This window comes from Cervus elaphus, chromosome 7 (assembly GCF_910594005.1).
Source record: "Cervus elaphus chromosome 7, mCerEla1.1, whole genome shotgun sequence".
NCBI classification, from domain to species: Eukaryota; Metazoa; Chordata; class Mammalia; order Artiodactyla; family Cervidae; genus Cervus; species Cervus elaphus.
Window position 1 is genome coordinate 31112495 of NC_057821.1, and position 25546 is coordinate 31138040.

Consider the following 25546-nt stretch of genomic DNA (forward strand, 5'->3'; position numbering starts at 1 on the left):
TATATAATTTAACAAAAATCTAAATAATAGTGTGTTTATAAATTTTACATTCTACATTTCGTTTCATATTTTACATTGTGAAAATTTGCTTTGGTTTTAAAGTTCTACAAAAATAATCATTAATGTCTGTATAATTTTCCTGTAGTTGTGTCATTATTTCTCCAATTATTGCTCTATAGTTAATTGTTAACAATATTTCCAATATTTTAAAGGTCTTGATAGAGAGATTATAGAAGTACCTGTTTTACTGAACTCTAAAAACAGCTTATTTTTCCTTAAATCTTTGGCAGTTGTTTGGTGTGCGTGTGTTCATGCTTAGTCATGTCTGACTCTTTGTGACCCCATGGACTGTAGCCGGCCAGGCTCTTCTGTCCATGGAATTTTCCAGGCAAGAATACTGGAGTGGGGTGCCATTTCCTTCTCCAGGGGATCTTCCTGACCCAGGTGCGTCTCTTTCATTGGCAGGTGGATTCTTTTTGTTTGGTCCCTGCCTGCACCTCCTAATTTCATATTGTTTAAATTGGGTGATATTAGCTATGAGGTTGATTAATTTTTGATGCTTATTAGCCTTCTGAATTTGGGAAAATGTTTGTCACTGAGCTAGTGTGTCACATATCATAGAAAATTCTATCACTAAAACTTGAAAGTGATGTTTTACTTAACAATGAAAATAGGAGTAAAAGTTGTTCTTGTTTTTTTTTTTTAACTCATTGGAATTCAAAGCACAACCTTTCAATTTTTATTCAAAAATTTAATCCATAACAACACATGAATTCTTTTGTAAGTGATGGGATTCTTATTTCAAATACTTTATTTTGGAATTCTTATTTTCTCTATTTACAAATATATTTTCGTGTATTTCATAAAAGTTCAGTTTTATGAAATTTGTAGTTTTCGATGAATATTGTATTTTAAAAATGTCTTTCCTTTATGAATGAAGTGCATAAATATATTTTTAACTGGATATAACTGTGAGGCAGACTTATAGTTCTTTAAATTATATAAATTATAAGATAGTTATCATTTTATATCAATAGAGATATATGTATAAAATGATATAAAAATTACAAATGATATAAAATAGAATGATATGATTTCATTTATATCATTTAGAAAATTATATATAAATTTTAATTCTATCATGTTGCTTTAAAAATATGCTTTTTTATCCCCAAGAAAAGACTAATTGTCAAATTAACAAAAGTCAGATAAATCACTTTTTCATATTTAAAACCTATGGATCAATTCAAAAGTCATAAGCATGTGTTTTATAAAAACTTTTTCGGGACAAATCTCAAAATTCTTTCAATTCTTCCTAGAGCTAAAAATCCCCTTGATTGCATTAGTAATTAAAGAAGTAAAAGTTTTAGGTTTATTTGAATGTGTCAGAAACACTTCCAAAATCAGAGAGTTTAAAATGCTCAAAGGTGATTTTATGATCTGACATATAACAGGACATTTCTCAGCATCTTAAATTAATAAATTAATAAAGATGTTTCCTGTACTCTATGTCCAGAATATGGTGTTTGAGTCAAAAGACTGTCTCAATACTCTGTATTGGCTATGAAATAATTTTATTACCTCATAAGGTTGATGTGAAATTACAGCTTTCAGTGCCACCTCTCCCTCAGGTGCTTAAAGAGTTTATGACTCTACCAGATACCACTTCAAATTGTTACTGTAACTAGTTCCTACTATAACTAGCTATGTTCTCTGGCCAAACAAGTATAAAACAAGATCCGGGAAGGATAAGAAAGAGCGAAGGAATCACATCTCCATCTCCACTTCTACACCACTATCTCACACACATTGATCTTTTACACACCATTACACATGTTTGTGAAATGCATTGCACATCATAAACCATGTTAGATGTTTGTTATTATGATTACAAACAGAAATAAGCAGGTCTATGTTACACATGATCAAAAAAGAGAATCTTTCCCATGCTATTTTTCGTATAAATAATAGCAGTGTTATTACTAAACAGTTTTAGTCAGTTCAAATTAATTAAAGCTGTACAGATGGCCTAAGAAGAAAACTTAAAAAAATTTTTAAATTTATTTGCCTATTTATTTCTGGCTACATTGCATCTTTGTTGCTGTGTATGGGCTTTCTCTAGTTGTGGTGAGTGGGGGCTACTCTCTAGTTGGGGTGCTTGGGTTTGTCATTGCAGTAGCTTCTCTTCTTGTGGAACCTGAGCTCTAGGCACTAGGGCTTTAGTAGTTGAGGCACAAGGGCTTAGTTGTCCCACAGAATGTGGAATCTTTCTGGACCAGGGATCAAACCTATGCCCCCTGGATTGCAAGGCAGATTCTCAACCACTGGACCACCAGGGAGGTCTCCTGAGAAGAAAACTTTTGCCTGAAAGTTATAGTCCAAGTGATTTTAAAAGACTTCTACTAATACATAGATTGATATAGCCTCCCATCAGGAAGTTCAGATTATGATCTTTGAAATAAGAATTACTGAAAATAATTATATTGATAAATAAATACATATTCAGCAAATATTTACTGAACCCTTGTTGTTTGCCAAACACTGTACTGTATATTAGAGATAAAAGATTACTAAAATAGATAGCAATTTACTTCACTGATTTATAGTCTAGTGGGAAAACAGACATTCATCAAAAACTCACACAATTAAATGTATAATGATTATCAATGATACTAAGCCCTTACACTAGCACTGTGCTATTTTCTTGGGCCACTTTATTTAATACTCATACCTGAATTTGAAGGATTTAGGCATTAAGTAACTTACCAAGGGTACACAGCCAGGAAGTTGTGGATGTGGAATTCAGATCCAGGTTTAATTGACTCTCAAGCCAAGTTTCTAAACACCATGGGGCTAAAACAGAAAGGTAATGTATTTACTCAATTCCCAAATATCACCCATTGGATTCACTTAAGATGGATTGAGTGCTCTGAGTCCCTTAATCATGATTTAGTCCCAATCAAAGAAGAATGTCAAAGTCTATTCAAGATAAATCAAGTTAAGGAAATGCCACCTTTCTTTCTGAGAAGAAAACTCAGTCTTCTCAAACAAATTTTAAAAGCATAGTTATTAATTAGCTCAAAGTTTGCTGGATTTTAAGTAGAAAAGTAATAAATTCAAACATAATGTCATATAAGGTGGTGGCGGTTTAGTTGCTAAGTCATGCGGGACTCTTGAGACCCCATGGACTGTAGCCCACCAGGCTCCTCTGTCCATGGAATTTTCCAGGCAAGAATACTGTAGTGGGTTGCTATTTCCTCCTCCCGGGGATCTTCCGGACCCAGGGACTGAACTTGAGTCTCCCGCATTGCAAGTGGATTCTTCACCGCTGAGCCATCAGGGAAGTCCAGTGTTATATATAGACCAAGATAAATTGCTAGAAATACCTTTTTGGAAAACTAGATATTGCAAGTACAACTGAGAACAATTATTGAAAAGATTTCAATTATTACTAAAATAATTTAAATAATAAATTAATAAATAATTTAAATAATAACAAAATAAAATAATTTCAATTATTACAAGAATGATATGACATAACTTGTTTTCCAGTAAAAATAGATAAAATATGCAAAAAATCTAGATTCATTTTAATATTTTAAGTCAATAATTATAACCAGAATATATATTATGTGGCACACACACACACACATGGATACTATTGGTCACTCCTGTTTTTAAATTTTTTTAAATCTAATTTATTTCTTACTTATTGAACATTAATTTTCATTAGACATCAGGTGGGTGGAAATGTGTTCAGACATATGGGGAGAACTCTGGTTTTTCTCTTAAACAATCTTGCTAATCTGATTTGCCTTCATTTGTGATGGATTTAGATGTTCGAAACCTAAGGTCAGTGTTGACAAGGCATGAGTTAATTGCTGACAAGAGGTAGGAGGTGTAGGATAGGAGGAGAAGTGGAAGGAAAGCAAGACAGAAAGTAGTTTTAAATGTGGTGGATCAAAGTATAGAAACAAGTATATCATAAAAGTTACACAATCAATGGAAGAATGACAATAACAATGAAATAGCTGACAGTATTGGTTAAAGCACCATCAATAGATACTAAAATTAGTAGATCAAGGAATCAAGGTGTAAGTACAGGTTAGAATTAATAAATTGAGCCAAATAAGAAAGAGTTAAAAATTCCATCTTTGGAATGTGCAATTTGGTGTTGGAAGATACAGTATACTTTTTTTTCCTGTTACCGACTTTTTTCCTACTTTTTATTGCATTAATTTTGTGTATGTTATTTTGATTAAAATACATGTTTTAAAGCAAAACTTATAATCTAGTTCTTTAGAAAAATATAAATGTAAAATATATAGCTCAAAATAGTATATTAGAACAATCATTCAAACCATGGCTCTACCCCTTACCAGTCTTATGACCTCGATCAAGATACATAACTGCTCTGTTTTCAGTTTCCTTTTCTGTGAGATAGGAAAGGTAAAGTACATATCTTATGGAACTTTAGGATGAGAAATTATATATGTAGTTATATTGGATAGCATATTGAACTGTGTCATAGCAATGTAACAAAGACTACTTATTGTTTTAGTCTAATTATTATTTTCATTAACTTATTATCTTTCTTTTTTATTCCATTGTTAAGTCTTTTCTATTCCATTGTGAAATGGAACCCAAGAGAACATTTCAAAATTAGTATGGACAAAAATATTAAATGCTGTCAGTATGTCAGCACACACAAAGAAAATAGCAAAATCAAGAACAGCTCATATTGCCAAGCACAAATCTTGAGTGCTAGTATTGACACTTCTCATATTTTGAATCCAATTGACTTCATATATTATTATGAGTGACATATTCTTTATACTTGACTCAAATACCATTCATATGCTGATGGTTACCAAATCTTATATTTTTATTCCAAAATATAGACCTGCATATTCTACTTTTTTCTGAATATTTTTACTTGAGTGACTAGCATTTGAGAAATAGATAGCATTCTGATAACGAGCCCAGACACTGGAGCATGGTTTCAGATTCCAACAATGCTACTGAATAGCTAAGGGATTCCCTGGTGGCTCAGACGGTAAAGATCTGCCCGCAAATCGGGAGACCTAAGTTCAATCCCTGGGTCAGGAAGATCCCCTGGAGAAGGAAATGGCAACCCACTCCAGTATTCTTGCCTGGAAAATTCCATGGATGGAGGAGCCACTGAATAGCTAGGAGAATTTGGACAAGTTACTTAAACACTCTGTACCCAACTTTATAATCTGTAAAATGGGCATAATAATAGTTCTTCAGAGAGTTGTTTAAAGAGTTAAATAAGTTAATATTTGACGTGCTTGAAAGTGAGTTGCTCAGTCATGTCTAAGTGTTTGTGACCCCATGGACTATACAGTCCTGGAATTCTCCAGGCCAGAATACTAGAGTTGGTAGCCTTTCCCTTCTCCAGGGGATCTTCCCAACCCAGGAATCGAACCAAAGTCTCCTGCCTTTTAGGCAGATTCTGAGCTATCAGGGAAGCCTATATATACATGGGTTGCCATTTCCTTCTCCAGGGGATCTTCCCAACCCAGGGATCAAACCCAGGTTTCCCGCGTTGCAGGCAGACGCTTTAACCTCTGAGCCACCAGGGAAGCCCATATATATATATATATATATATATATATATATACATATATATATGTATACACACACACACACACACACACATATACACACTTTTAATTTATTTGTTGAATTATTTACCAGGACTTAAGTTTATCAGGCAAACTAAGTCTAGACATGCCCAGGTACATCCCAAACAGAGGGACAACCAGGCTTCAGTTTTCACAGAGATTGTTGAGGCTATGGGAAATTGTTAGGCTCAGAAGAGCAGACAAATTTTAAAGAACTACTATGAAAATCTGGATGTGAAATAGGTTCTGAAATTTGGGAACATGGTGTGTAATGTGCTGATGGATGACGCTGACTTGATGATGCTTTCCTATTCTTGGTATGTCTCCACGTTCTCACTTTTTGCAAAAGCAGCAAAGAATAATGAGTAAGGCCACCTTGGTCAGATCAACCTTAATTTAAAGTAAGGCTCAGCCCTGGTTTGTAGCTGTGTGACCTTAGGCAAGTTATATTCACTTGAGTGTCCTTAACTGTCCATTGAGATGAAAACCATAGTAACAATATCCCTCACTCTGGAGTAAAGATAAAAAAGGTAATTTATGCATTGTTTCTTATTCTGCAAAGAGCAGAACAAGGGTGAGTGAGATCAACTCCAGTTCCTAGTATTGTTAAGTCCCCACTTTCTGAGACTATGTGACCTACGTGAGCCAGACTTTCCAAGGAGCAAGCTGAGTTACAGAGGCAGAAGGAGCAGGATGTTATGTAAAGTTTTAACTTTTCCTCTTCATAGTTACATGAATGAATTTGGATTTTAGAACTTATTCTGGCTGCAATGAATTAGAAAAGAGCAATATTGGAAAGTAGGAGATAATCATGGGATAGCTACAGTTATCTAGGTGAAAAATGCTGGTGACCTGTTACTCTGAAAGCTGCAAGAAAAAGAAGTGTACACACCACTATATACAAAATAGATAACTAATAAGGACCTAAATATAGCACAGGGAACTTTACTCAATACTCTGTAATGACCTATATGGGAAAATAATCTAAAAACAAGAGGATATGTGTACATGTATAACTGATTCACTTTGCTAATCACCTGAGACTAATACAACATTGTAAATCAACTATATTGCCCCTAACTCCGAAAAAAGAAGTGTACAGTTGGACAAGTGATGGAGAGAAAATCCACAGCACTGGGAGATTTATCAGATGGGAGATGACATAGTGGTGAAGCAAGATCTTCAAGTTTGTCTGGTGGGCTGCACAGATGCTTAATAAAGTAGGAACACAGAAGGAAAGGAATACCTTTGAATTCATGGAAATAACCAATTTAATTTGGGGGCCAAGTAAGTGTAAAGTTTCTACAGAAACTTGTAGTGAAAAGGCCCAAAGGCAGATGGACAGCTGCATCCTTTCCAACTTACGAAATCACTTTTGTTCATATATATTATGTATATGTACATAATATATTTGTTTATCTGGAAAACAAAAAGAATTTTTAGAGACTTTTCAATTTCTTTTAAAAATTAAAGAGACATCCATTCAGGCACAAATTAAGGCAACACGATCCATAGAATGTTTTAAAGATTTGGGAAATTATTTTACTACATGGTTTATTTTTATTTTGCATTTGCTTATGATTAGAGTTGCTGATCACACAAGGTACATGAATTATCAATCTGTTTAAGAAGTTTAAGATCGTTGATTTGCTCTCAAAACTGAATCTGATGTGAAAAAACAAGTCACCAGTCCATGCTTAGAGATAAGAATAGTAATATACAATAAAATTAATAGACTACCAGTATCAAAAATAAGCACCTCATTCCACTTTAGCTTGAATTAGTGAAATCTTAAACTGATGGAAATTTTATCCAGTGGAATGAATCAGTTATAACTGATGGTTTTTCAAAAGTCTGAAAGATTTTATCTGTTTATATCAAGTTTCCTTAAAATATTCTAAACTAAAAACATTTTGAAATATATTTTACCTATGTGCTATATCAGCACACATGGATCTTTGGCAAATAGAATATTAACATTATCTAAACAAGCAAAAACCTGATGATTTTTAGTATAACTTACATTTCTGACATCATAATTAGCAACAGTCAGTAATTACTATTTATGAATGTATAGAATTCTTTAAGTTGGGTAAAAGTTCTGTGTTGGAATCCAGGAATCTGAAATTTATCTGGAATTTCATTAGCCTGGATTTTTTTTTAGTACTTCATTTGTTTACATGAATTCTACATCTATGATTACATATTATCAGTTACATTAAAAGTTATGTTCCAGTCTAGCAGTTGCTTTCTTATGCAACTGTCCCTACTGCCCTCTTTTTTCCTAGATACGTCGAAGAAAAATATAGTCATTATATTCCATTAATACCATTAAATATGACTGCCAATTATGTTTTTATGGTTAAGAAACAAGTAGACTAGCATAAGAAAAAAAGTTATTGTCAAAAAATAATTATATTTTTAAAATAGAACTTGCCTTCTCTTAAAGTATCCATGAGGAAATATTGTCAGGATTTACATCTGCAGTAATTCTTCTTCTCTCACTATTTTTTCCTTTCTTCTGAAAATAGGTTTTAATCCTTGGAAGCTGATTTGTGGTCTCTGTTCTTGAGGATATTTGCCCTTCTGTCACTTTACCTTGAAACTTGCTTCTGAACTTGCACAGATAATTCCTACAAGGAGGCCAGTGTGAGAGAGCAAATACTCACTAAACAAGTATGTGGTTTAAACCTACAACCTGGGCCTCAGTCACTTTGACCCTCGACTTGTGGTGGGTTCCAGGATTCCTGTTAAGTTGGTACACTTTCCATTTGTGAAGCCCATGGTAGGCTTCAGCCTATTGCACACCAGGAGTCTGAGATCAGACCTTCAGACTCCTAAAGGACTATTCTAAAGTAATAAAGACCATTTATACTTTAAAATGTTCCTGAACTTCTCAGATTGGAGATCTAAAAATATTTTACTATCTTCACTGAAGCCTTTGGGAATACATATTCCAGTGAAGCAATCAGACAACTTTGCTTTTCTGCCCAGAAAGGAAAACCAGTGGGACATATGTAAGGTAACTAATATCTGTACTTCCTTTAGTCTTTGAGTATCAGAGTGGAGGGAAGGGGGGCACTTGTTTTTATATTGGATAAGAAGTCTTATCTCCTTGAAATCATCTTTAAGGCTGAGAAGACTTAGTCAGGCCTGAGACCTTTCTAAAAACAGTTAGTGTTCTTTTAGGTGCCAGACTTTTTTGCTTTTTGTTATTTTTTTAAAGTATTTTTTAGCTGATTGCAATTGCCCCGAGGCATGAGGGATCTTAGTTCCCCAACCAGGGATCAAACCCATGTGCCCTGCACAGCAAGGTGGATTTTTAACCATTGGACCACCAGGGAAATCCCCAGAAGTTGTTTCAAAACTTTTTGGTTTTGTCATAATTTCAAACTTACGGAAGAGTTGTAATACTATTTGTGTCGCTGTTGTTTAGTCTCGAATTCGTGTCCGATTCCTTTGCAACCCCATGGGCTGTAGCCCACCAGTATTCCTCTGTTCATGGGATTCTCCAGGCAAGAGTAGTGGAGTGGGTTGCCTTGCCCTCCTCCCGGGAATCTTCCCAACCCAGGGATCGAACCTGGGCCTTCTGCATTGACAGGTGGATTCTTTACCACTAAGCCATCTGGGAAGCCCATACCTACAGAAGAGTCATAGTGAAGAGAGTTACTGTGAACCCTTTACCCAGCTTCCTATCATATGAGCATTTTATACAACCACATTTCTCTGTCCTTTTGCTATGTCCCTGACATTCTTTGAACACTTCCTTACTTTTTAGCACAAAATATCGAGGTTAATCTTATTAAACTTTTCAGTCGCATTCTGGATTCAGCCATTTTTCCAAGGGGCCCTAACACACAGGGATAAGTAGCAATTTGCCTCCACTTTTAAAAATCAGAATTCTTTGTCCAGTTTCCTGATATGTGCTGGTACTGAGAATCAGAAGAGATCACGGAACTAAAAAGAGACAGTGCCCACTGAAGAAGGACAGCCAATGTCACGACACTCATAAATTGAGGCTTTGTATTGATCTTCAGTAACAATTTCCCCAGTTCCTTTCCAAATGGCACTCTAGTTATTTACCAGAATAACTGTGTACTGGGGAAATGGAAACTTTCAGATTTTTCAAGGATTATTGGGTAGAAGGGGCCAGGATAACACTGATATCAGCAGACACAAAATACTGTCATGGACCCTCTGTTGGAATGGAGCCACACATGAGCCAGCTGATGAATGGAGTCCTGGACTAAGTTCATCTTAAAATTTAGTCCTTCTATAGCTCATATTTTTGATACTATTGCAGATTGTATTTTTATTTCAATTTGAGGATTTAATGCTGTTATGTAGAGATATAATTTCTCTATTGTTTAACTTCCAACCTTACTAAATCCACCAATTAGTTTCAATAACTTTTTGGGGGTAGATTCCAACACATATCCTATAGATGACCATGGGTCATCTTATCTATGGATAAGGACAGTTTTACTTCTCTATAATAAGTACTTTCTATTTTTTCCCCTTATTGCACTGACCAGAACCCCCAGGACAGTATGGAATTGTAGTGGCCAGAGTTAGCATTTTGCCTTTTTCCTGATAGAGAAAAGTAGAGCTGGAGTTTAATGTTTTGGAAACTGTTTTTCAGTTTGTGATTGTGTCTTTTATTCTTAGTTTACTGCAAGTTTTATTTATAAATGAATGTTGAATTTTTCTGCTTCTTTTGAGATGACCATATAGTTTGTTCTCTTTTTAGGCAGTTAGTATGGTGAATTATGTTGATTTTAAACTGTAAATCCATCTTTCACTCCTGTAATAAACCCCCATTGGTCAAGATATGTAGTTCTTTTTGTGCACTGTGGGATTTAATTTGCTAAAATTTTAAGTTTTTTTGCATCTATGTTCATGAGGAATATTGGTCTTTTTTGTTTTCTTATAACTTTCTGTTTCTGTTGTCAGAGTAGTGCTGGCCTTAAAGGATGAATTCAGAAGTATTCAATCTGCTTCAGTTTTCTGGAAGAGTTTGTGTAGAACTGGTATTTTTAACTAAATGGTAGAATTCACCAGTGAAACCATCAATTCCTGGAATTCTTTGTGACTTTTTTTTTTAGCTCCAAATTCAATTTCTCTATCAGATTAAAGACTATTCAGAATATTCTTGAACAAATTTTAGATAGTATGTGTAATTCAAGAAACTTTCTCATTCCATAAATTGTTGAATTTATTGGCATGAATTTTAGTAATTATTTATTATTTTTTTAAATTATCTGTAGTGTCTGTAATGATATCCTTGTTTCATACTTCATATTGGTAATTGTGTCTCCCTCCCTCCAATCATTCTGGGTAAGAGGTTTATTAATTTTATTAGTAGTCCCAAAGAACATGCTTTTGGTTTCATAGTTTTTAAAAATTTTTTTGTTTTCTATTTTATTGATTTCACTTCTACTGAAATTTGATATTTTGTTATTTCCTTTTCTTCTGTTATTATTGAGTTTCCATTTGTTCTTATTTCCTAGTTCTTTAAAGTGAAAGTTGGGGATTTTTTTTTGTATTCTTTCTTCAATTACATTTAACGTGATTATCAATATGCTTGCATTTAAATCTGTCATCTGTCATACTTATTGTTTCCTATTTTTTTATCTGTTTTTTCTTTTCCCCTCTTTTCCTGCTTTCTGTTTATTACTGAATGTTTTATAATTACATTTATTTATTTTCTTTCTTGCCTTACTAGCTGTATCTCTGTTTCATTTATTAACGTAGTAAATGACAACCCACTCCAGTATTCTTGCCTGGGAAATCCCATGGACAGAGGAGCCTGGCAGGTTACCGTACCTGGGTTGCAAGGGTTGGACATAATCATGAATATATCTTTAACTTATCACAATCTGGCTTCAAATAATATTTTACCACTTCATCCATCTGTTATGTTACTTTGTCTTACATTTTACTCCTACATATATACCTTTAACTTAACAGAGTCTAACTGCCTTTAACTGGTTGAGATGAATCATTTCAAAGATATTCATTTTAGTTTGTAAACAGGAAGTCTAAAAATTAGGGAAGGACTTTTTTTTCCCTTCTTCACAAAAAGGTATCTGGACAGCTTCAGCTATGCATCACAGCCTTCTCCAGAAATGACTCTTGACATAGTGTTAGTTGCTCAGTCTTGTCTGACTCTTTGCAGCAGCCTACCAGGCTTCTCTGTCCATGGAATTCTCCAGGCAAGAATACTGGAGGGGGTAGCTATTCCCTTCTCCAGGAGCTCTTCCTGACCCAGGAATAGAACCCGGGTCTCCTGCAATGTAGTCAAGTTCTTTACTATCTAAGCCACCAGGGAAGGCTTAAGGCTTCTTTAACTATCCTGTTTTCCTTTCTGCTTTCCTCAGCAGTAAGTTTTCAGGGCTAATGAATTGGAACTTGCTTGGACTTTAATGCTATATTCCTTAAATAAGAACATTTAGTTTTATTTATTCTTTAAATAATAGCATATTTCTGAAGTCCAAGAAATAAGGACAGCCATAGATGAGTAAGCTCCTGTTTCCACAAGAATCCAAATGCCAAAGTATTCTAGATATCCTGGATTTGTGTATGTGTGCAGATGTGTATCTCAAATGTGAGAGAAACCACATATATGCCTATGGCATGAGAAGTAGAACATTTTTCTACCATTTACTTTTTGTGCTGTCTCTGCCAAATGACATGGACTAGGGGAAATAAGCTTACATAATATTGAAAAAAAATTAAAGCAACTGGATTTAAGATATAACTAAAATCTGGTCCTATTTTTCATGACTTGCCTTAGTTTGCTTTAGAGTCATGCTGAATTCTTTCTAGTTTTCTTTATTTCAGCATCATCCAACTCACTGTATCTTTTCTTTTCTGTTTATTTTCTACAGTGTTCTATAAGGTTTTTTGATTGAAATATAATTGCTTCACAATGTCGTGTTAGTTTCTGCTATAGAACAAAGTGAATCATCTATAGTGTATATATATTCCCTCCCTCATGAACCACCCTCTGCCCGCACCATCCCATCTATCTAGGTCATCACAAAGCACTGAGCTGAGTTCCCTGTGCTATACCACAGATTCTCACCAGTTATCTATTATACATGGTAGTGTATTTATATCAGACCTAATCTCCCAATTCATCTCACCCTTCCTTTCCCTCACTGTATCCACACATCCATTCTCTACAAGTGGGTCTCTATTTCTGCCCTGGACCTAGGTTTGTCTGTACCATTTTTTCTATATTCCACACACACGCATTAATATATGATACTTGTTTTTCTCTTTCTGACTTACTTCATTCTGTATGACAGGCTATAGGTTCATTCACTTCTCTACAAATGACCTGATTTTGTTCTTTTTAATGGCTGGGTAATATTCCATTGTTTATATACACCACATATTCTTTATTCATTCATCTGTTGATGGACATGGACATCCATGTTAGGTTGCTTCCATGTCCTGGTTATTGTAAATAGTGCTGCAATGAACATAGGGGTACATGTGTCTTTTTGAATTGTGATTTTCTTGGAGTATATGCCCAATAGTGGGATTGCTTGGTCATATAGTAGTTTTATTTCTAGTTTTTAAGGAACTTCCATACTGTTTTCCACAGTGGTTGTGTCAGTTTATTTTCCCACCAACAGTACAAAAGGATTCCCTTTTGTCTTCTTCAGTATTGATGCTTGAGTTCTTTACCAATTCAGGATACGAGTTTTTCCTATCAGCTATATGGGTTGTAAGTATTTTCTCCATTACTCAGTGACTTGCCTTTTGATATTCAACTGTGTCTTTTGATGATCAGAAGTTTAAAATTTTAATGAATCTTAACTTAACTTTTTTTTGTATATTGTCAATACTTTTGTGTCCTGTTTAAGAAGTCTTTATTTGCCCAAGGCCATGAAGACATTTTTCTATATTATCTTTCCCAAGCTTGAGGTAGATTGTTTCTAAGACATTCACTACCAATTTCTTTCCTCTGAACATAGCACTTAAACCTTCTCCCTATGGGGTAAGCTGGGAGATAAGGTTATAATGCTCAGGAGGACCTGAAATCTGTTAATAGTTACAACATGGGGAAGGGAAGGATGATAAGGGTCTGTTTTTTTGGTCCTGCATTTTTCGTTCCAAGACCCTCCTTGGTTTTATCTATTCTTTCATCCTTGGGTCACCACAGACTCTTTATATATATATATATATTTTTTATTTTTTTTTAATTTTTTTTTTATTAGTTGGAGGCTAATTACTTCACAACATTTCAGTGGGTTTTGTCATACACTGACATGAATCAGCCATGGATTTACACGTATTCCCCATCCCGATCCCCCCTCCCACCTCCCTCTCCACCCGATTCCTCTGGGTCTTCCCACTGCACCAGGCCCAAGCACTTGTCTCATGCATCCCACCTGGGCTGGTGATCTATTTCACCATAGATAGTATACATGCTGTTCTTTTGAAATATCCCACCCTCACATTCTCCCACAGAGTTCAAAAGTCTGTTCTGTATTTCTGTGTCTCTTTTTCTGTTTTGCATATAGGGTTATCGTTACCATCTTTCTAAATTCCATATATATTTGTTAGTATGCTGTAATGTTCTTTATCTTTCTGGCTTACTTCACTCTGTATAAGGGGCTCCAGTTTCATCCATCTCATTAGGACTGATTCAAATGAATTCTTTTTAATGGCTGAGTAATATTCCATGGTGTATATGTACCACAGCTTCCTTATCCATTCATCTGCTGATGGGCATCTAGGCTGCTTCCATGTCCTGGCTATTATAAACAGTGCTGCGATGAACATTGGGGTGCACGTGTCTCTTTCAGATCTGGTTTCCTCAGTGTGTATGCCCAGGAGTGGGATTGCTAGGTCATATGGCAGTTCTATTTCCAGTTTTTTAAGAAATCTCCACACTGTTTTCCATAGCGGCTGTACTAGTTTGCATTCCCACCAACAGTGTAAGAGGGTTCCCTTTTCTCCACACCCTCTCCAGCATTTATTGCTTGTAGACTTTTGGATAGCAGCCATCCTGACTGGGGTGTAATGGTACCTCACTGAGGTTTTGATTTGCATTTCTCTGATAATGAGTGATGTTGAGCATCTTTTCATGTGTTTGTTAGCCATCTGTATGTCTTCTTTGGAGAAATGTCTGTTTAGTTCTTTGGTCCATTTTTTGATTGGGTCATTTATTTTTCTGGAATTGAGCTTCAGGAGTTGCTTGTATATTTTTGAGATTAATCCTTTGTCTGTTTCTTTATTTGCTATTATTTTCTCCCATTCTGAAGGCTGTCTTTTCACCTGACTTATAGTTTCCTTTGTTGTGCAAAAGCTTTTAAGTTTGATTAGGTCCCATTTGTTTATTTTTGCTTTTATTTCCAATATTCTGGGAGGTGGGTCATAGAGGATCTTAGCAAGACCTCTTTATTCGTTTTAACCATTAGCACAGTAGTCCTTAAAGTGCAGTCCCTGATCTGCACAACCTGAGAATTAACTAGAAATGCAATTCCCAGCACCTCCCTCCAGACCTCCTACTTTAGAAAATCTAGGAGTGTAGGTGGGTTGACTCCCAGGAATCTTGGATTTTAAAAGCCCTCCAGGTGGTCTTGATGGAGGCTGAAGTTTTAAGATCCACCACTGTTGTGTCAAAAAATTACACTGAGGTAGAAATGTACCTTGTTACTGTAAGGTATTCAAAGGAAACAAGCTAATTGTGTTTCTTAGTTACAGTATTTTCTGGTTTTGTATTTAGTAGAAGAAGTGATTAGAAAAAGAAACAGTTAAAATTATTATGGTGCAACTATTCATTAGTTCAGTTCAGTCAGTCAGTCATGTCTGACTCTTTGTTACCCCATGGACTGCAACATGCCAGCTATTCATAAAATCAGGCAAAAACAAACTCACAGTGTGTAAAAAATTTTCTCAGCACTTTGATGAGCTCTGAAGGCCATCTGGAAGAAGTATAAATTATAATCTATGTTTCCCAAGGGAGCTAACATAATAAGGTTTCCTTCTTACATAAGAAAAGCACATTGAATAAGCAATGAATATCATTATATACTGTGCTAGTTTTATGATTTAGAGTCTAATTGCTTTAGAGCTTAAAAGGAGACAGATAACATAGAGGGTAAGGGAATCATGAAAAAAATTCCAATAAAGAGTGTGTGATTCCTAGATTTTTAATTTTTGTTTTTCAGTATATGATATAAATTGTAAACATTTAAGAATCCAATATTCAGTTCCCATTTTTATTCAGGAGTGTGTTGATTATTCTCTCCCAATCTTGACTCTCTGTTTTCTACCTCAGAACACCTCTATTTCCTCCCTCCCTCTTCTCTTCCCAATCCAATTCTGTGAATCTTTGTGGGTGCCTGGGCTACGGAGAACACTCTGGGAACAGACAACTGTGTAGATCTGTCTCTCTCCTCTTGAGTCCCCCTTTTTCTCTTCCTGCTCATCTCTATCTCCCTCCTCCCTCTCCTCTTCTTCATGTAACTCTGTGAACCTCTCTGGGTGTCCCTAATGGGGGAGAATCTTGTCGCCATTAACCTAGAAGTTTTATTATCAGTGCTGTATAGTTGGAGAAGTCCTGAGACTACTGGAAGAATAAAACTGAAATCCAGAGGCAGGAGACTTAAGCCCAAAACCTAAGAACACCAGAAAACTCCTGACTACATGGAACTTTAAGTAATAAGAGACCGTCCAAAAGCCTCCATGCCTACACTGAAACCAACCACCACCCAAGAGCCAATAAGTTTTAGAGCGAGACATACCACGCAAATTCTCCAGCAACGCAGGAACATAGCCCTGAACGTCAACATACAGGCTGCCCAAGGTCACACCTAACACATAGACCCATCTCAAAACTCATTACTGGGCACTCCATTGCTCTCCAGAGAGAAGAAATCAAGTTCCACGCAGCAGAACACCGACGCAAGCTTCCCTAACCAGGAAACCTTGACAAGCCAATCGTCCAACCCCACCCACTGGGTGAAACCTCCACACCACAGACCTCCAGAATACAGAAAGCCCACTCCAGACACAGCAATCTAAACAAGATGAAAAGGCAGAGAAATACCCAACAGGTAAAGGAACATGAAAAATGCCCACCAAGTCAAACAAAAGAGGAGGAGATAGGGAATCTACCTGAAAAATAATTTAGAATAATGATAATAAAAATGGTCCAAAATCTTGAAAACAAAATGGAGTTACAGATAAATAGCCTGGAGACAAAGATTGAAAAGATGCAAGAAATGTTTAATAAAGACCTAGAAGAAATAAAAAAGAGTCAATTAAAAATGAATAATGCAATGAATGAGATAAAAAACACTCTGGAGGGAACCAAGAGTAGAATAACGTAGACAGAAGATAGGATAAGTGAGGTAGAAGATAAAATGGTAGAAATAAATGAAGCAGAGAGGAAAAAAGAAAAAAGAATCAAAAGAAATGAGGACAACCTCAGGGACCTCTGGGACAATGTGAAATGCCCCAACATTCAAATCATAGGAGTCCCAGAAGAAGAAGACAAAAAGAAAGGCCATGAGAAAATACTCGAGATAATAGCTGAAAACTTCCCTAAAATGGGGAAGGAAATAGCCACCCAAGTCCAAGAAACCCAGAGAGTCCCAAACAGGATAAACCCAAGGTGAAACACCCCAAGACACATATTAATCAAATTAACAAAGATCAAACACAAAGAACAAAGTCTAAAAGCAGCAAGGGAGAAACAACAAATAACACACAAAGGGATTCCCATAAGGATAACAGCTGATCTATCAATAGAAACCCTTCAGGCCAGAAGGGAATGGCAGGACATACTGAAAGTAATGAAAGAGAATAACCTACAACCTAGATTACTGTATCCAGCAAGGATCTCATTCAGATATGAAGGAGAATTCAAAAGCTTTACAGACAAGCAAAAGCTGAGAGAATTCAGCACCACCAAACCAGCTCTTTAACAAATGCTAAAGGATCTTCTCTAGACAGGAAACACAGAAAGGTTGTATAAACGTGAACCCAAAACAACAAAGTAAATGGCAACGGGACCACACCTATCAATAATTACCTTAAATGTAAATGGGTTGAATGCCCCAATCAAAAGACAAAGATTGGCTGAATGGATACAAAAACAAGACCCTTATATATGCTGTCTACAAGAGACCCACCTCAAAACAAGAGACACATACAGACTAAAAGTGAAGGGCTGGAAAAAAATATTTCACGCAAACGGAGACCGAAAGAAAGCAGGAGTCGCAATACTCATATCAGATAAAATAGACTTTCAAATAAAGGATGTGAAAAGAAACAAAGAAGGACACTACATAATGATCAAAGGATCAATCCAAGAAGAAGATATAACAATTATAAGTATATATGCACCCAACATAGGAGCACCGCAATATGTATGGCAAATGCTAACGAGTATGAAAGAGGAAATTAATAGTAACACAATAATAGTGGGAGACTTTAATACCCCACTCACAACTATGGATAGATCAACTAAACAGAAAATTAACAAGGAAACACAAACCTTAAATAACACAATGGACCAGCTAGACCTAATTGATATCTATAGGACATTTCACCCCAAAACAATCAACTTCACCTTTTTCTCAAGTGCACACGGAACCTTCTCCAGAATAGATCACATCCTGGGCCATAAATCTGGTCTTGGAAAATTCAAAAAAATTGAAATCATTCCAGTCATCTTTTCTGACCACAGTGCAGTAAGATTAGATCTCAATTACAGGAAAAAAATTGTTAAAAATTCAAACATATGGAGGCTAAATAACACGCTTCTGAATAACCAACAAATCATAGAAGAAATCAAAGAAGAAATCAAAATATGTATAGAAATGAATGAAAATGAAAACACAACAACCCAAAACCTATGGGACACTGTAAAAGCAGTGCTAAGGGGAAGGTTCATAACATTACAGGCTTACATCAAGAAACAAGAAAAAAGCCAAATAAATAACCTAACTCTACACCTAAAGCAATTAGAGAAGGAAGAAATGAAGAACCCCAGGGTTAGCAGAAGGAAAGAAATCTTAAAAATTAGGGCAGAAATAAATGCAAAAGAAACTAAAGAGACCATAGCAAAAATCAACAAAGCTAAAAGCTGGTTTTTTGAAAAAATAAACAAAATTGACAAACCATTAGCAAGACTCATTAAGAAACAAAGAGAGAAGAACCAAATTAACAAAATTAGAAATGAAAATGGAGAGATCACAACAGACAACACTGAAATACAAAGGATCATAAGAGACTACTACCAGAAGCTCTATGCCAATAAAATGGACAACTTGGATGAAATGGACAAATTCTTAGAAAAGTATAACTTTCCAAAACTGAACCAGGAAGAAATAGAAGATCTTAACAGACCCATCACAAGCAAGGAAATCGAAACTGTCATCAGAAATCTTCCAGCAAACAAAAGCCCAGGACCAGATGGCTTCACAGCTGAATTCTATCAAAAATTTAGAGAAGAGCTAACACCTATCTTACTCAAACCCTTCCAGAAAATTGCAGAAGAAGGTAAGCTTCCAAACTCATTCTATGAGGCCACCATCACCCTAATTCCAAAACCAGACAAAGATGCCACAAAAAAAGAAAACTACAGGCCAATATCACTGATGAACATAGATGCAAAAATCCTTAACAAAATTCTGGCAAACAGAATCCAACAACATATTAAAAAAATCATACACCATGACCAAGTGGGCTTTATCCCAGGAATGCAAGGATTCTTTAATATCCACAAATCAATCAATGTAATACACCACATTAACAAATTGAAAGATAAAAACCATATGATTATCTCAATAGATGCAGAGAAAGCCTTTGACAAAATTCAACACTCATTTATGATTAAAACTCTCCAAAAAGCAGGAATAGAAGGAAGATACCTCAACATAAAAAAAGCTATATATGACAAACCCACAGCAAGCATCACCCTCAATGGTGAAAAATTGAAAGCATTTCCCCTGAAATCAGGAACAAGACAAGGGTGCCCACTCTCACCACTACTATTCAACATAGTGTTGGAAGTTCTGGCCACAGCAATCAGAGCAGAAAAAGAAGTAAAAGGAATCCAGATAGGAAAAGAAGAAGTGAAACTCTCGCTGTTTGCAGATGACATGATCCTCTACATAGAAAACCCTAAAGACTCTTCCAGAAAATTACTAGAGCTAATCAATGAATATAGTGAAGTTGCAGGATATAAAATTAACACACAGAAATCCCTTGCATTCCTATATACTAACAATGAAAAACCAGAAAGAGAAATTAAGGAAACAATACCAACACCACTGCAACAAAAAGAATAAAATACTTAGGAGTATATCTACCTAAAGAAACAAAAGCCCTATACATAGAAAACTATAAAACACTGATGAAAGAAATCAAAGAGGACACAAACAGATGGAGAAACATACCGTGTTCATGGATTGGAAGAATCAATATTGTCAAAATGGCTATTCTACCCAAAGCAATCTATAGATTCAATGCAATCCCTATCAAGCTACCAACGGTATTTTTCACAGAACTAGAACAAATAATTTCACAATTTGTATGGAAATACAAAAAACCTCGAATAGCCAAAGTAATCTTGAGAAAGAAGAATGGAACTGGAGGAATCAACCTGCCTGACTTCAGACTCTACTACAAAGCCACAGTCATCAAGACAGTATGGTACTGGCACAAGGACAGAAATATAGATCAATGGCACAGAATAGAAAGCCCAGAGATAAATCCACGAACTTATGGACACCTTATCTTTGACAAAGGAGGCAAGGATATACAATGGAAAAAAGACAACCTCTTTAACAAGTGGTGCTGGGAAAACTGGTCAACCACTTGTAAAAGAATGAAACTAGAACACTTTCTAACACCATACACAAAAATAAACTCAAAATGTATTAAAGATCTAAATGTAAGACCAGAAACTATAAAACTCCTAGAGGAGAACATAGGTAAAACACTCTCTGACATAAATCACAGCAAGATCCTCTATGACCCACCTCCCAGAATATTGGAAATAAAAGCAAAACTAAACAAATGGGACCTAATCAAACTTAAAAGCTTTTGCACAACAAAGGAAACTATAAGTCAGGTGAAAAGACAGCCTTCAGAATGGAAGAAAATAATAGCAAATAAAGAAACAGACAAAGGATTAATCTCAAAAATATACAAGCAAGTCCTGAAGCTCAATTCCAGAAAAATAAATGACCCAATCAAAGAATGGACCAAAGAACTAAACAGACATTTCTCCAAAGAAGACATACAGATGGCTAACAAACACATGAAAAGATGCTCAACATCACTCATTATCAGAGAAATGCAAATCAAAACCTCAATGAGGTACCATTACACACCAGTCAGGATGGCTGCTATCCAAAAGTCTACAAGCAATAAATGCTGGAGAGGGTGTGGAGAAAAGGGAACCCTCTTACACTGTTGGTGGGAATGCAAACTAGTACAGCCGCTATGGTAAACAGTGTGGAGATTTCTTAAAAAACTGGAAATAGAACTGCCATATGACCCAGCAATCCCACTCCTGGGCATACACACTGAGGAAACCAGATCTGAAAGAGACACGTGCACCCCAATGTTCATCACAGCACTGTTTATAATAGCCAGGACATGGAAACAACCTAGATGCCCATCAGCAGACGAATGGATAAGGAAGCTGTGGTACATATACACCATGGAATATTACTCAGCCGTTAAAAAGAATTCATTTGAATCAGTTCTAATGAGATGGATGAAACTGGAGCCCAATATACAGAGTGAAGTAAGCCAGAAAGATAAAGAACATTACAGCATACTAACACATATATATGGAATTTAGAAAGATGGTAATGATAACCCTATATGCAAAACAGAAAAAGAGACACAGATGTACAGAACAGACTTTTGAACTCTGTGGGAGAAGGTGAGGGTGGGGTGTTTCAAGAGAACCGCATGTATGTTATCTATAGTGAAACAGATCACCAGTCCAGGTGGGATGCATGAGACAAGTGCTCGGGCCTGGTGCAGTGGGAAGACCCAGAGGAATTGGGTGGAGAGGGAGGTGGGAGGGGGTATCGGGATGGGGAATACATGTAACTCCATGGCTGATTCATGTCAATGTATGACAAAACCCACTGAAATGATGTGAAGTAATTAGCCTCCAACTAATAAAAAAATAAAATAAAATTTAAAAAAAAAAGTGTGTGATTCAGGTCTAAAATATAGCTACAAATTTATTTGGTAGATGGAATAGGATAAGATACTTCAATTTAGGAGTAATGGAAAGTATAGACATGAGAGGAGATCCAGGTAAAACTGGAAGAAAAATCATTGTGGAACCCAAATATTGTGTTGAGGTGGGAATAGTGTTAAAATTTAAGCTATTATCATTAACTTTATATCTATAAGAGGAGGGGGCTTTGTATGGCTTTATGGACTTCTGTTCTATCTCCTGTAATTAAGAAAATATTTTTGGTGTGTGTAAGCATATTTGAATGTGTATAAAAATGTTATGTTTCCTAAGTTTTTATTCTAGATTCACAGAAGTTTAAGACTCTTTACCAAGTACACAAACCAGTGTTATAAAGCCTGAGACTTTAAATGTTTTAAGCTTACACTATTTTAGGGGATCATAATGCACCAATTCTCAGGACTTGTGCAATGACTATAGGTAGAGAGTAGGAAAGAAGTGCAGTTTTTTGTCAGTGACATTTTATTTGAAGAAGCTCACCATAATAGTTCTAACAATAGTCAGATTAAAGCAGCTTCGACATGTTTCATTTAACTTAAATTATTATTAAATTATTAAAATAGTAAACGTCAAGGCTTTAACAAGGCCTACCATTTGGATAGTTCTTGATTAAGAAAACCCTTGCAATCAGCCTCTTAAATGCTCCCTTTACATCTTTGTTCCTAAGTGTGTATATAAGGGGGTTCAACATGGGTGTGATGATTCCATAGAAGAGGGATACCATCTTTCCCCGATCCTTGGAGGCAGGGGATGGTGGTTGCAGGTACATATAGATAGCAGTGCCATAAAAAAGTGACACCACTATCAAATGGGAGCCACATGTTCCAAATGCTTTTTGCCGACCTTCCACTGATTGTATTCTCAACACTGCTTGGACAATAAAAGTGTATGATATCAGAATGAGTGTCACAGGTATCAGAAGGAATAGCACACTGATAAAGAATAGTTCGGCTTCATTTGCTGTTGTGTCTACACATGACAACCTGAGCAGAGCAGGGACTTCACAGAAGAAGTGATCTACTTCCTTGTGGCCACAGAGTGGCATCTGCAGGGTCAAGGTGGACTGCAAAACTGAGTTGCTGAAGCCACTAACCCAGGATGCAGCTGCCAGCTGGAGGCAGAGCTTGTGGTGCATGATGATGGAGTAGTGGAGAGGCCGGCAAATAGCTACAAACCTATCAAAGGACATGACAGCCAGGAGGAGACATTCGGTGGAACCCAAAGCCAGGAAAATGAAAAGCTGTGCCACACAGCCGCCGTAACTAATCACCTTCCTGAGGCTGCATATGTTTACCAGCATTTGTGGAACTGTACTTGTGGTGTAGCAAAGGTCCAAGAGTGAGAGATTGGTAAGAAAAAAATACATGGGGGTATGGAGCTTGGAATCCAGACGGGACACAATAATTATTGCTAGATTGCCCAGGATGGTCAAGATATAGGAAATCAGGAACACCACAAAGAGTGGAAGTTCCAGCCATGGTCGATCTGAGAAACCTAAGAGGATGAACTCTTTGGGGACACTCTCATTGATCCTATTCATGTTAAATGGTTCAGCTCTTGGTTCTCTGGAATATAAAAAGTAAGTTAACATATTTATTTACTCTCAGTTATAAGCATTTTTCTAACAATTTGTATAAACTTACAGACTGATGCTATTAATAGTGTGAAAATATATTGACAAAAATATACATATTTATCTTTCCAAGTATTTCAAGTGTTTCTATTTTTAAGTGTATTAGCAAAATAAATTTCAAGAATTTTAAAGTATCATCAATTTACATATTCACAGAACTTATTCTATATAAAATATCAAAATTTGATCTTTTGTTATTCTGTAAATTCATTGTCCTCACTTCTTTCTACCCTGGGTACCTACTCTTAGATAGATATAGACACAGTTCCTACCATTTGAATTCATTCTGTGCATGCCTGCTAAGTCACTTCAGTCATGACCAACTCCTTGCGACCCTATACTGTAACCCGCCGGGCTCCTCTGTCTGTGGGACTGTCCAGGCAAGAATGCTGGAGTGGGTTCCCATGTCCTCCTCCAGGGGATCTTCCCAATCCAGGGATCAAACCCCCATCTCCTGCATCTCCTTTGTTGGCAGGTGAGCTCTTTACCCCAATCGACATCTATTTTCTCCTAATGCCAATGAGATTCCCTGTTTAAAAATTGTATAAATTAAAATTAATTAAAATTGTGTAAATCTCACCCTCCTCCAAAAAAAAAAAAAAAAAGAACATGTAGAAAGTATCAATAGTGGACACAACTGAGGACATATATATATTTTTTTATTTTAGAAGCTCAGAATTCATATAGGATTATTTAATAATATGGAACTGGACTTGGGCTCATAGGCTACCTTGCCTTATTAGTTACATTACACTGGGAATGTTTCTTATCCTCTAATCTTCAAGTTCTCACTTGTGAAGGTAGTACTGCTTTTTTACATTGTCTTGATGTGAAACATATACACACATTGCTTAGTCTAGACTCTGGCCCTTAGAAACAGAGCAGTGTGGATGAAAGAAGTTAGAGTGTTTCAAGGTCTCTGAGGTTGCTCAAAGAGGAATTACTTACGGTTTATAAAACTATACATTTTCTAAGGTTACCAATGAAAGATGGCTCTGCCAGTTGAAAACTCACCTTCCTTTTTCCTCCTTAGCCCCAAAACTATCAACCCTCAGAGTAAGGATCCTAGTAACCACTTGCTGTGAAGTATAAATGTGATTTTTCAGTGAAAATTGGTTGGCATAGTGCCTGGCACATAGAAATATGGTTATGTTAGTCAAAGTATGATAGTGATGAGGGGACTCTGAGACGCTTTGCCCAGTCACTTCAGTCATGTCCGCCTCTTTGCGATCCCATGGGCTGTAGCCTGCCAGGCTCCTCTGTCCATAGAATTCTTCAGGCAACAATACCAGAGTGGGTTGCCATGCCCTCCTCCAGGGGATCTTCTCAATCCAGGGATCAAACCCACATCTCCTGTGTCTCCTGCATTGCAGGCAGAGTCTTTACCTCTGAGCCACACAGGAGGCCCTCCTGAGATGCTTTAAGCAAAAGCTATTCAGCGCCCTGAATTTCCTAAAACTGCTGATATGTCTGTTCCACCTGATAAATGTGTATTCATCCTGAAGAAATCTTAACCGGACACTCTAAATTATTTTATTATTTTAACAGTATCAGAATTCAAAATTTTCATGATTATTCAGGTTCATTTGAAAATTAGCAATGTGTATTTTAATTTTGTTCTACTTTTTCTGGGACTACTAGTCCCCTAAAAATTGCCTTGCTCTCATTTGACAAAATCTTTGAGAAACATAGTCATAGATATAGACGTAAAATGATGTTTAAATGTATCTTTGAATGAAAAAAAAAGAGTTACTGAACATTCGTATAGCATGATTCTATCAATTTGTAAAACAATATTTTATACATACATACATAAAGATACTAATACATAAATTAAAAACTACCTTGAAGAATACAGAAGAAAGTGTCACTTCTAAGAAATGGGGATGGTGGAGAGTAAGCAGAATTATTTATAAATTTACCTGTTTTTTGTTCTAATTTTTAAAAAGCAGACATTACTCCTTTAACATTAAAAAAAAAAAAAATCTTCACTTAAAATTCCATGGACAG

General features: G+C 36.0%; 1 protein-coding gene across 1 annotated transcript; it reads right to left on the minus strand.

Annotated features, from left to right (window-relative positions):
• Window positions 1–22480: 22480 nt before the first annotated feature.
• Window positions 22481–23443, minus strand: LOC122696820 (olfactory receptor 2B2-like). Its single transcript, XM_043906949.1, has one exon. The coding sequence runs from the start codon at window positions 23441–23443 to the stop codon at window positions 22481–22483; it is 963 nt and encodes a 320-aa protein (XP_043762884.1).
• Between the last annotated feature and the right edge of the window lie 2103 nt (window positions 23444–25546).

What these genes read in the sequence shown, in the direction of transcription:
- LOC122696820 (XM_043906949.1), bottom strand. Translation starts at nt 23,443, where the DNA reads ATGAATAGGATCAATGAGAGTGTCCCCAAAGAGTTCATCCTCTTAGGT.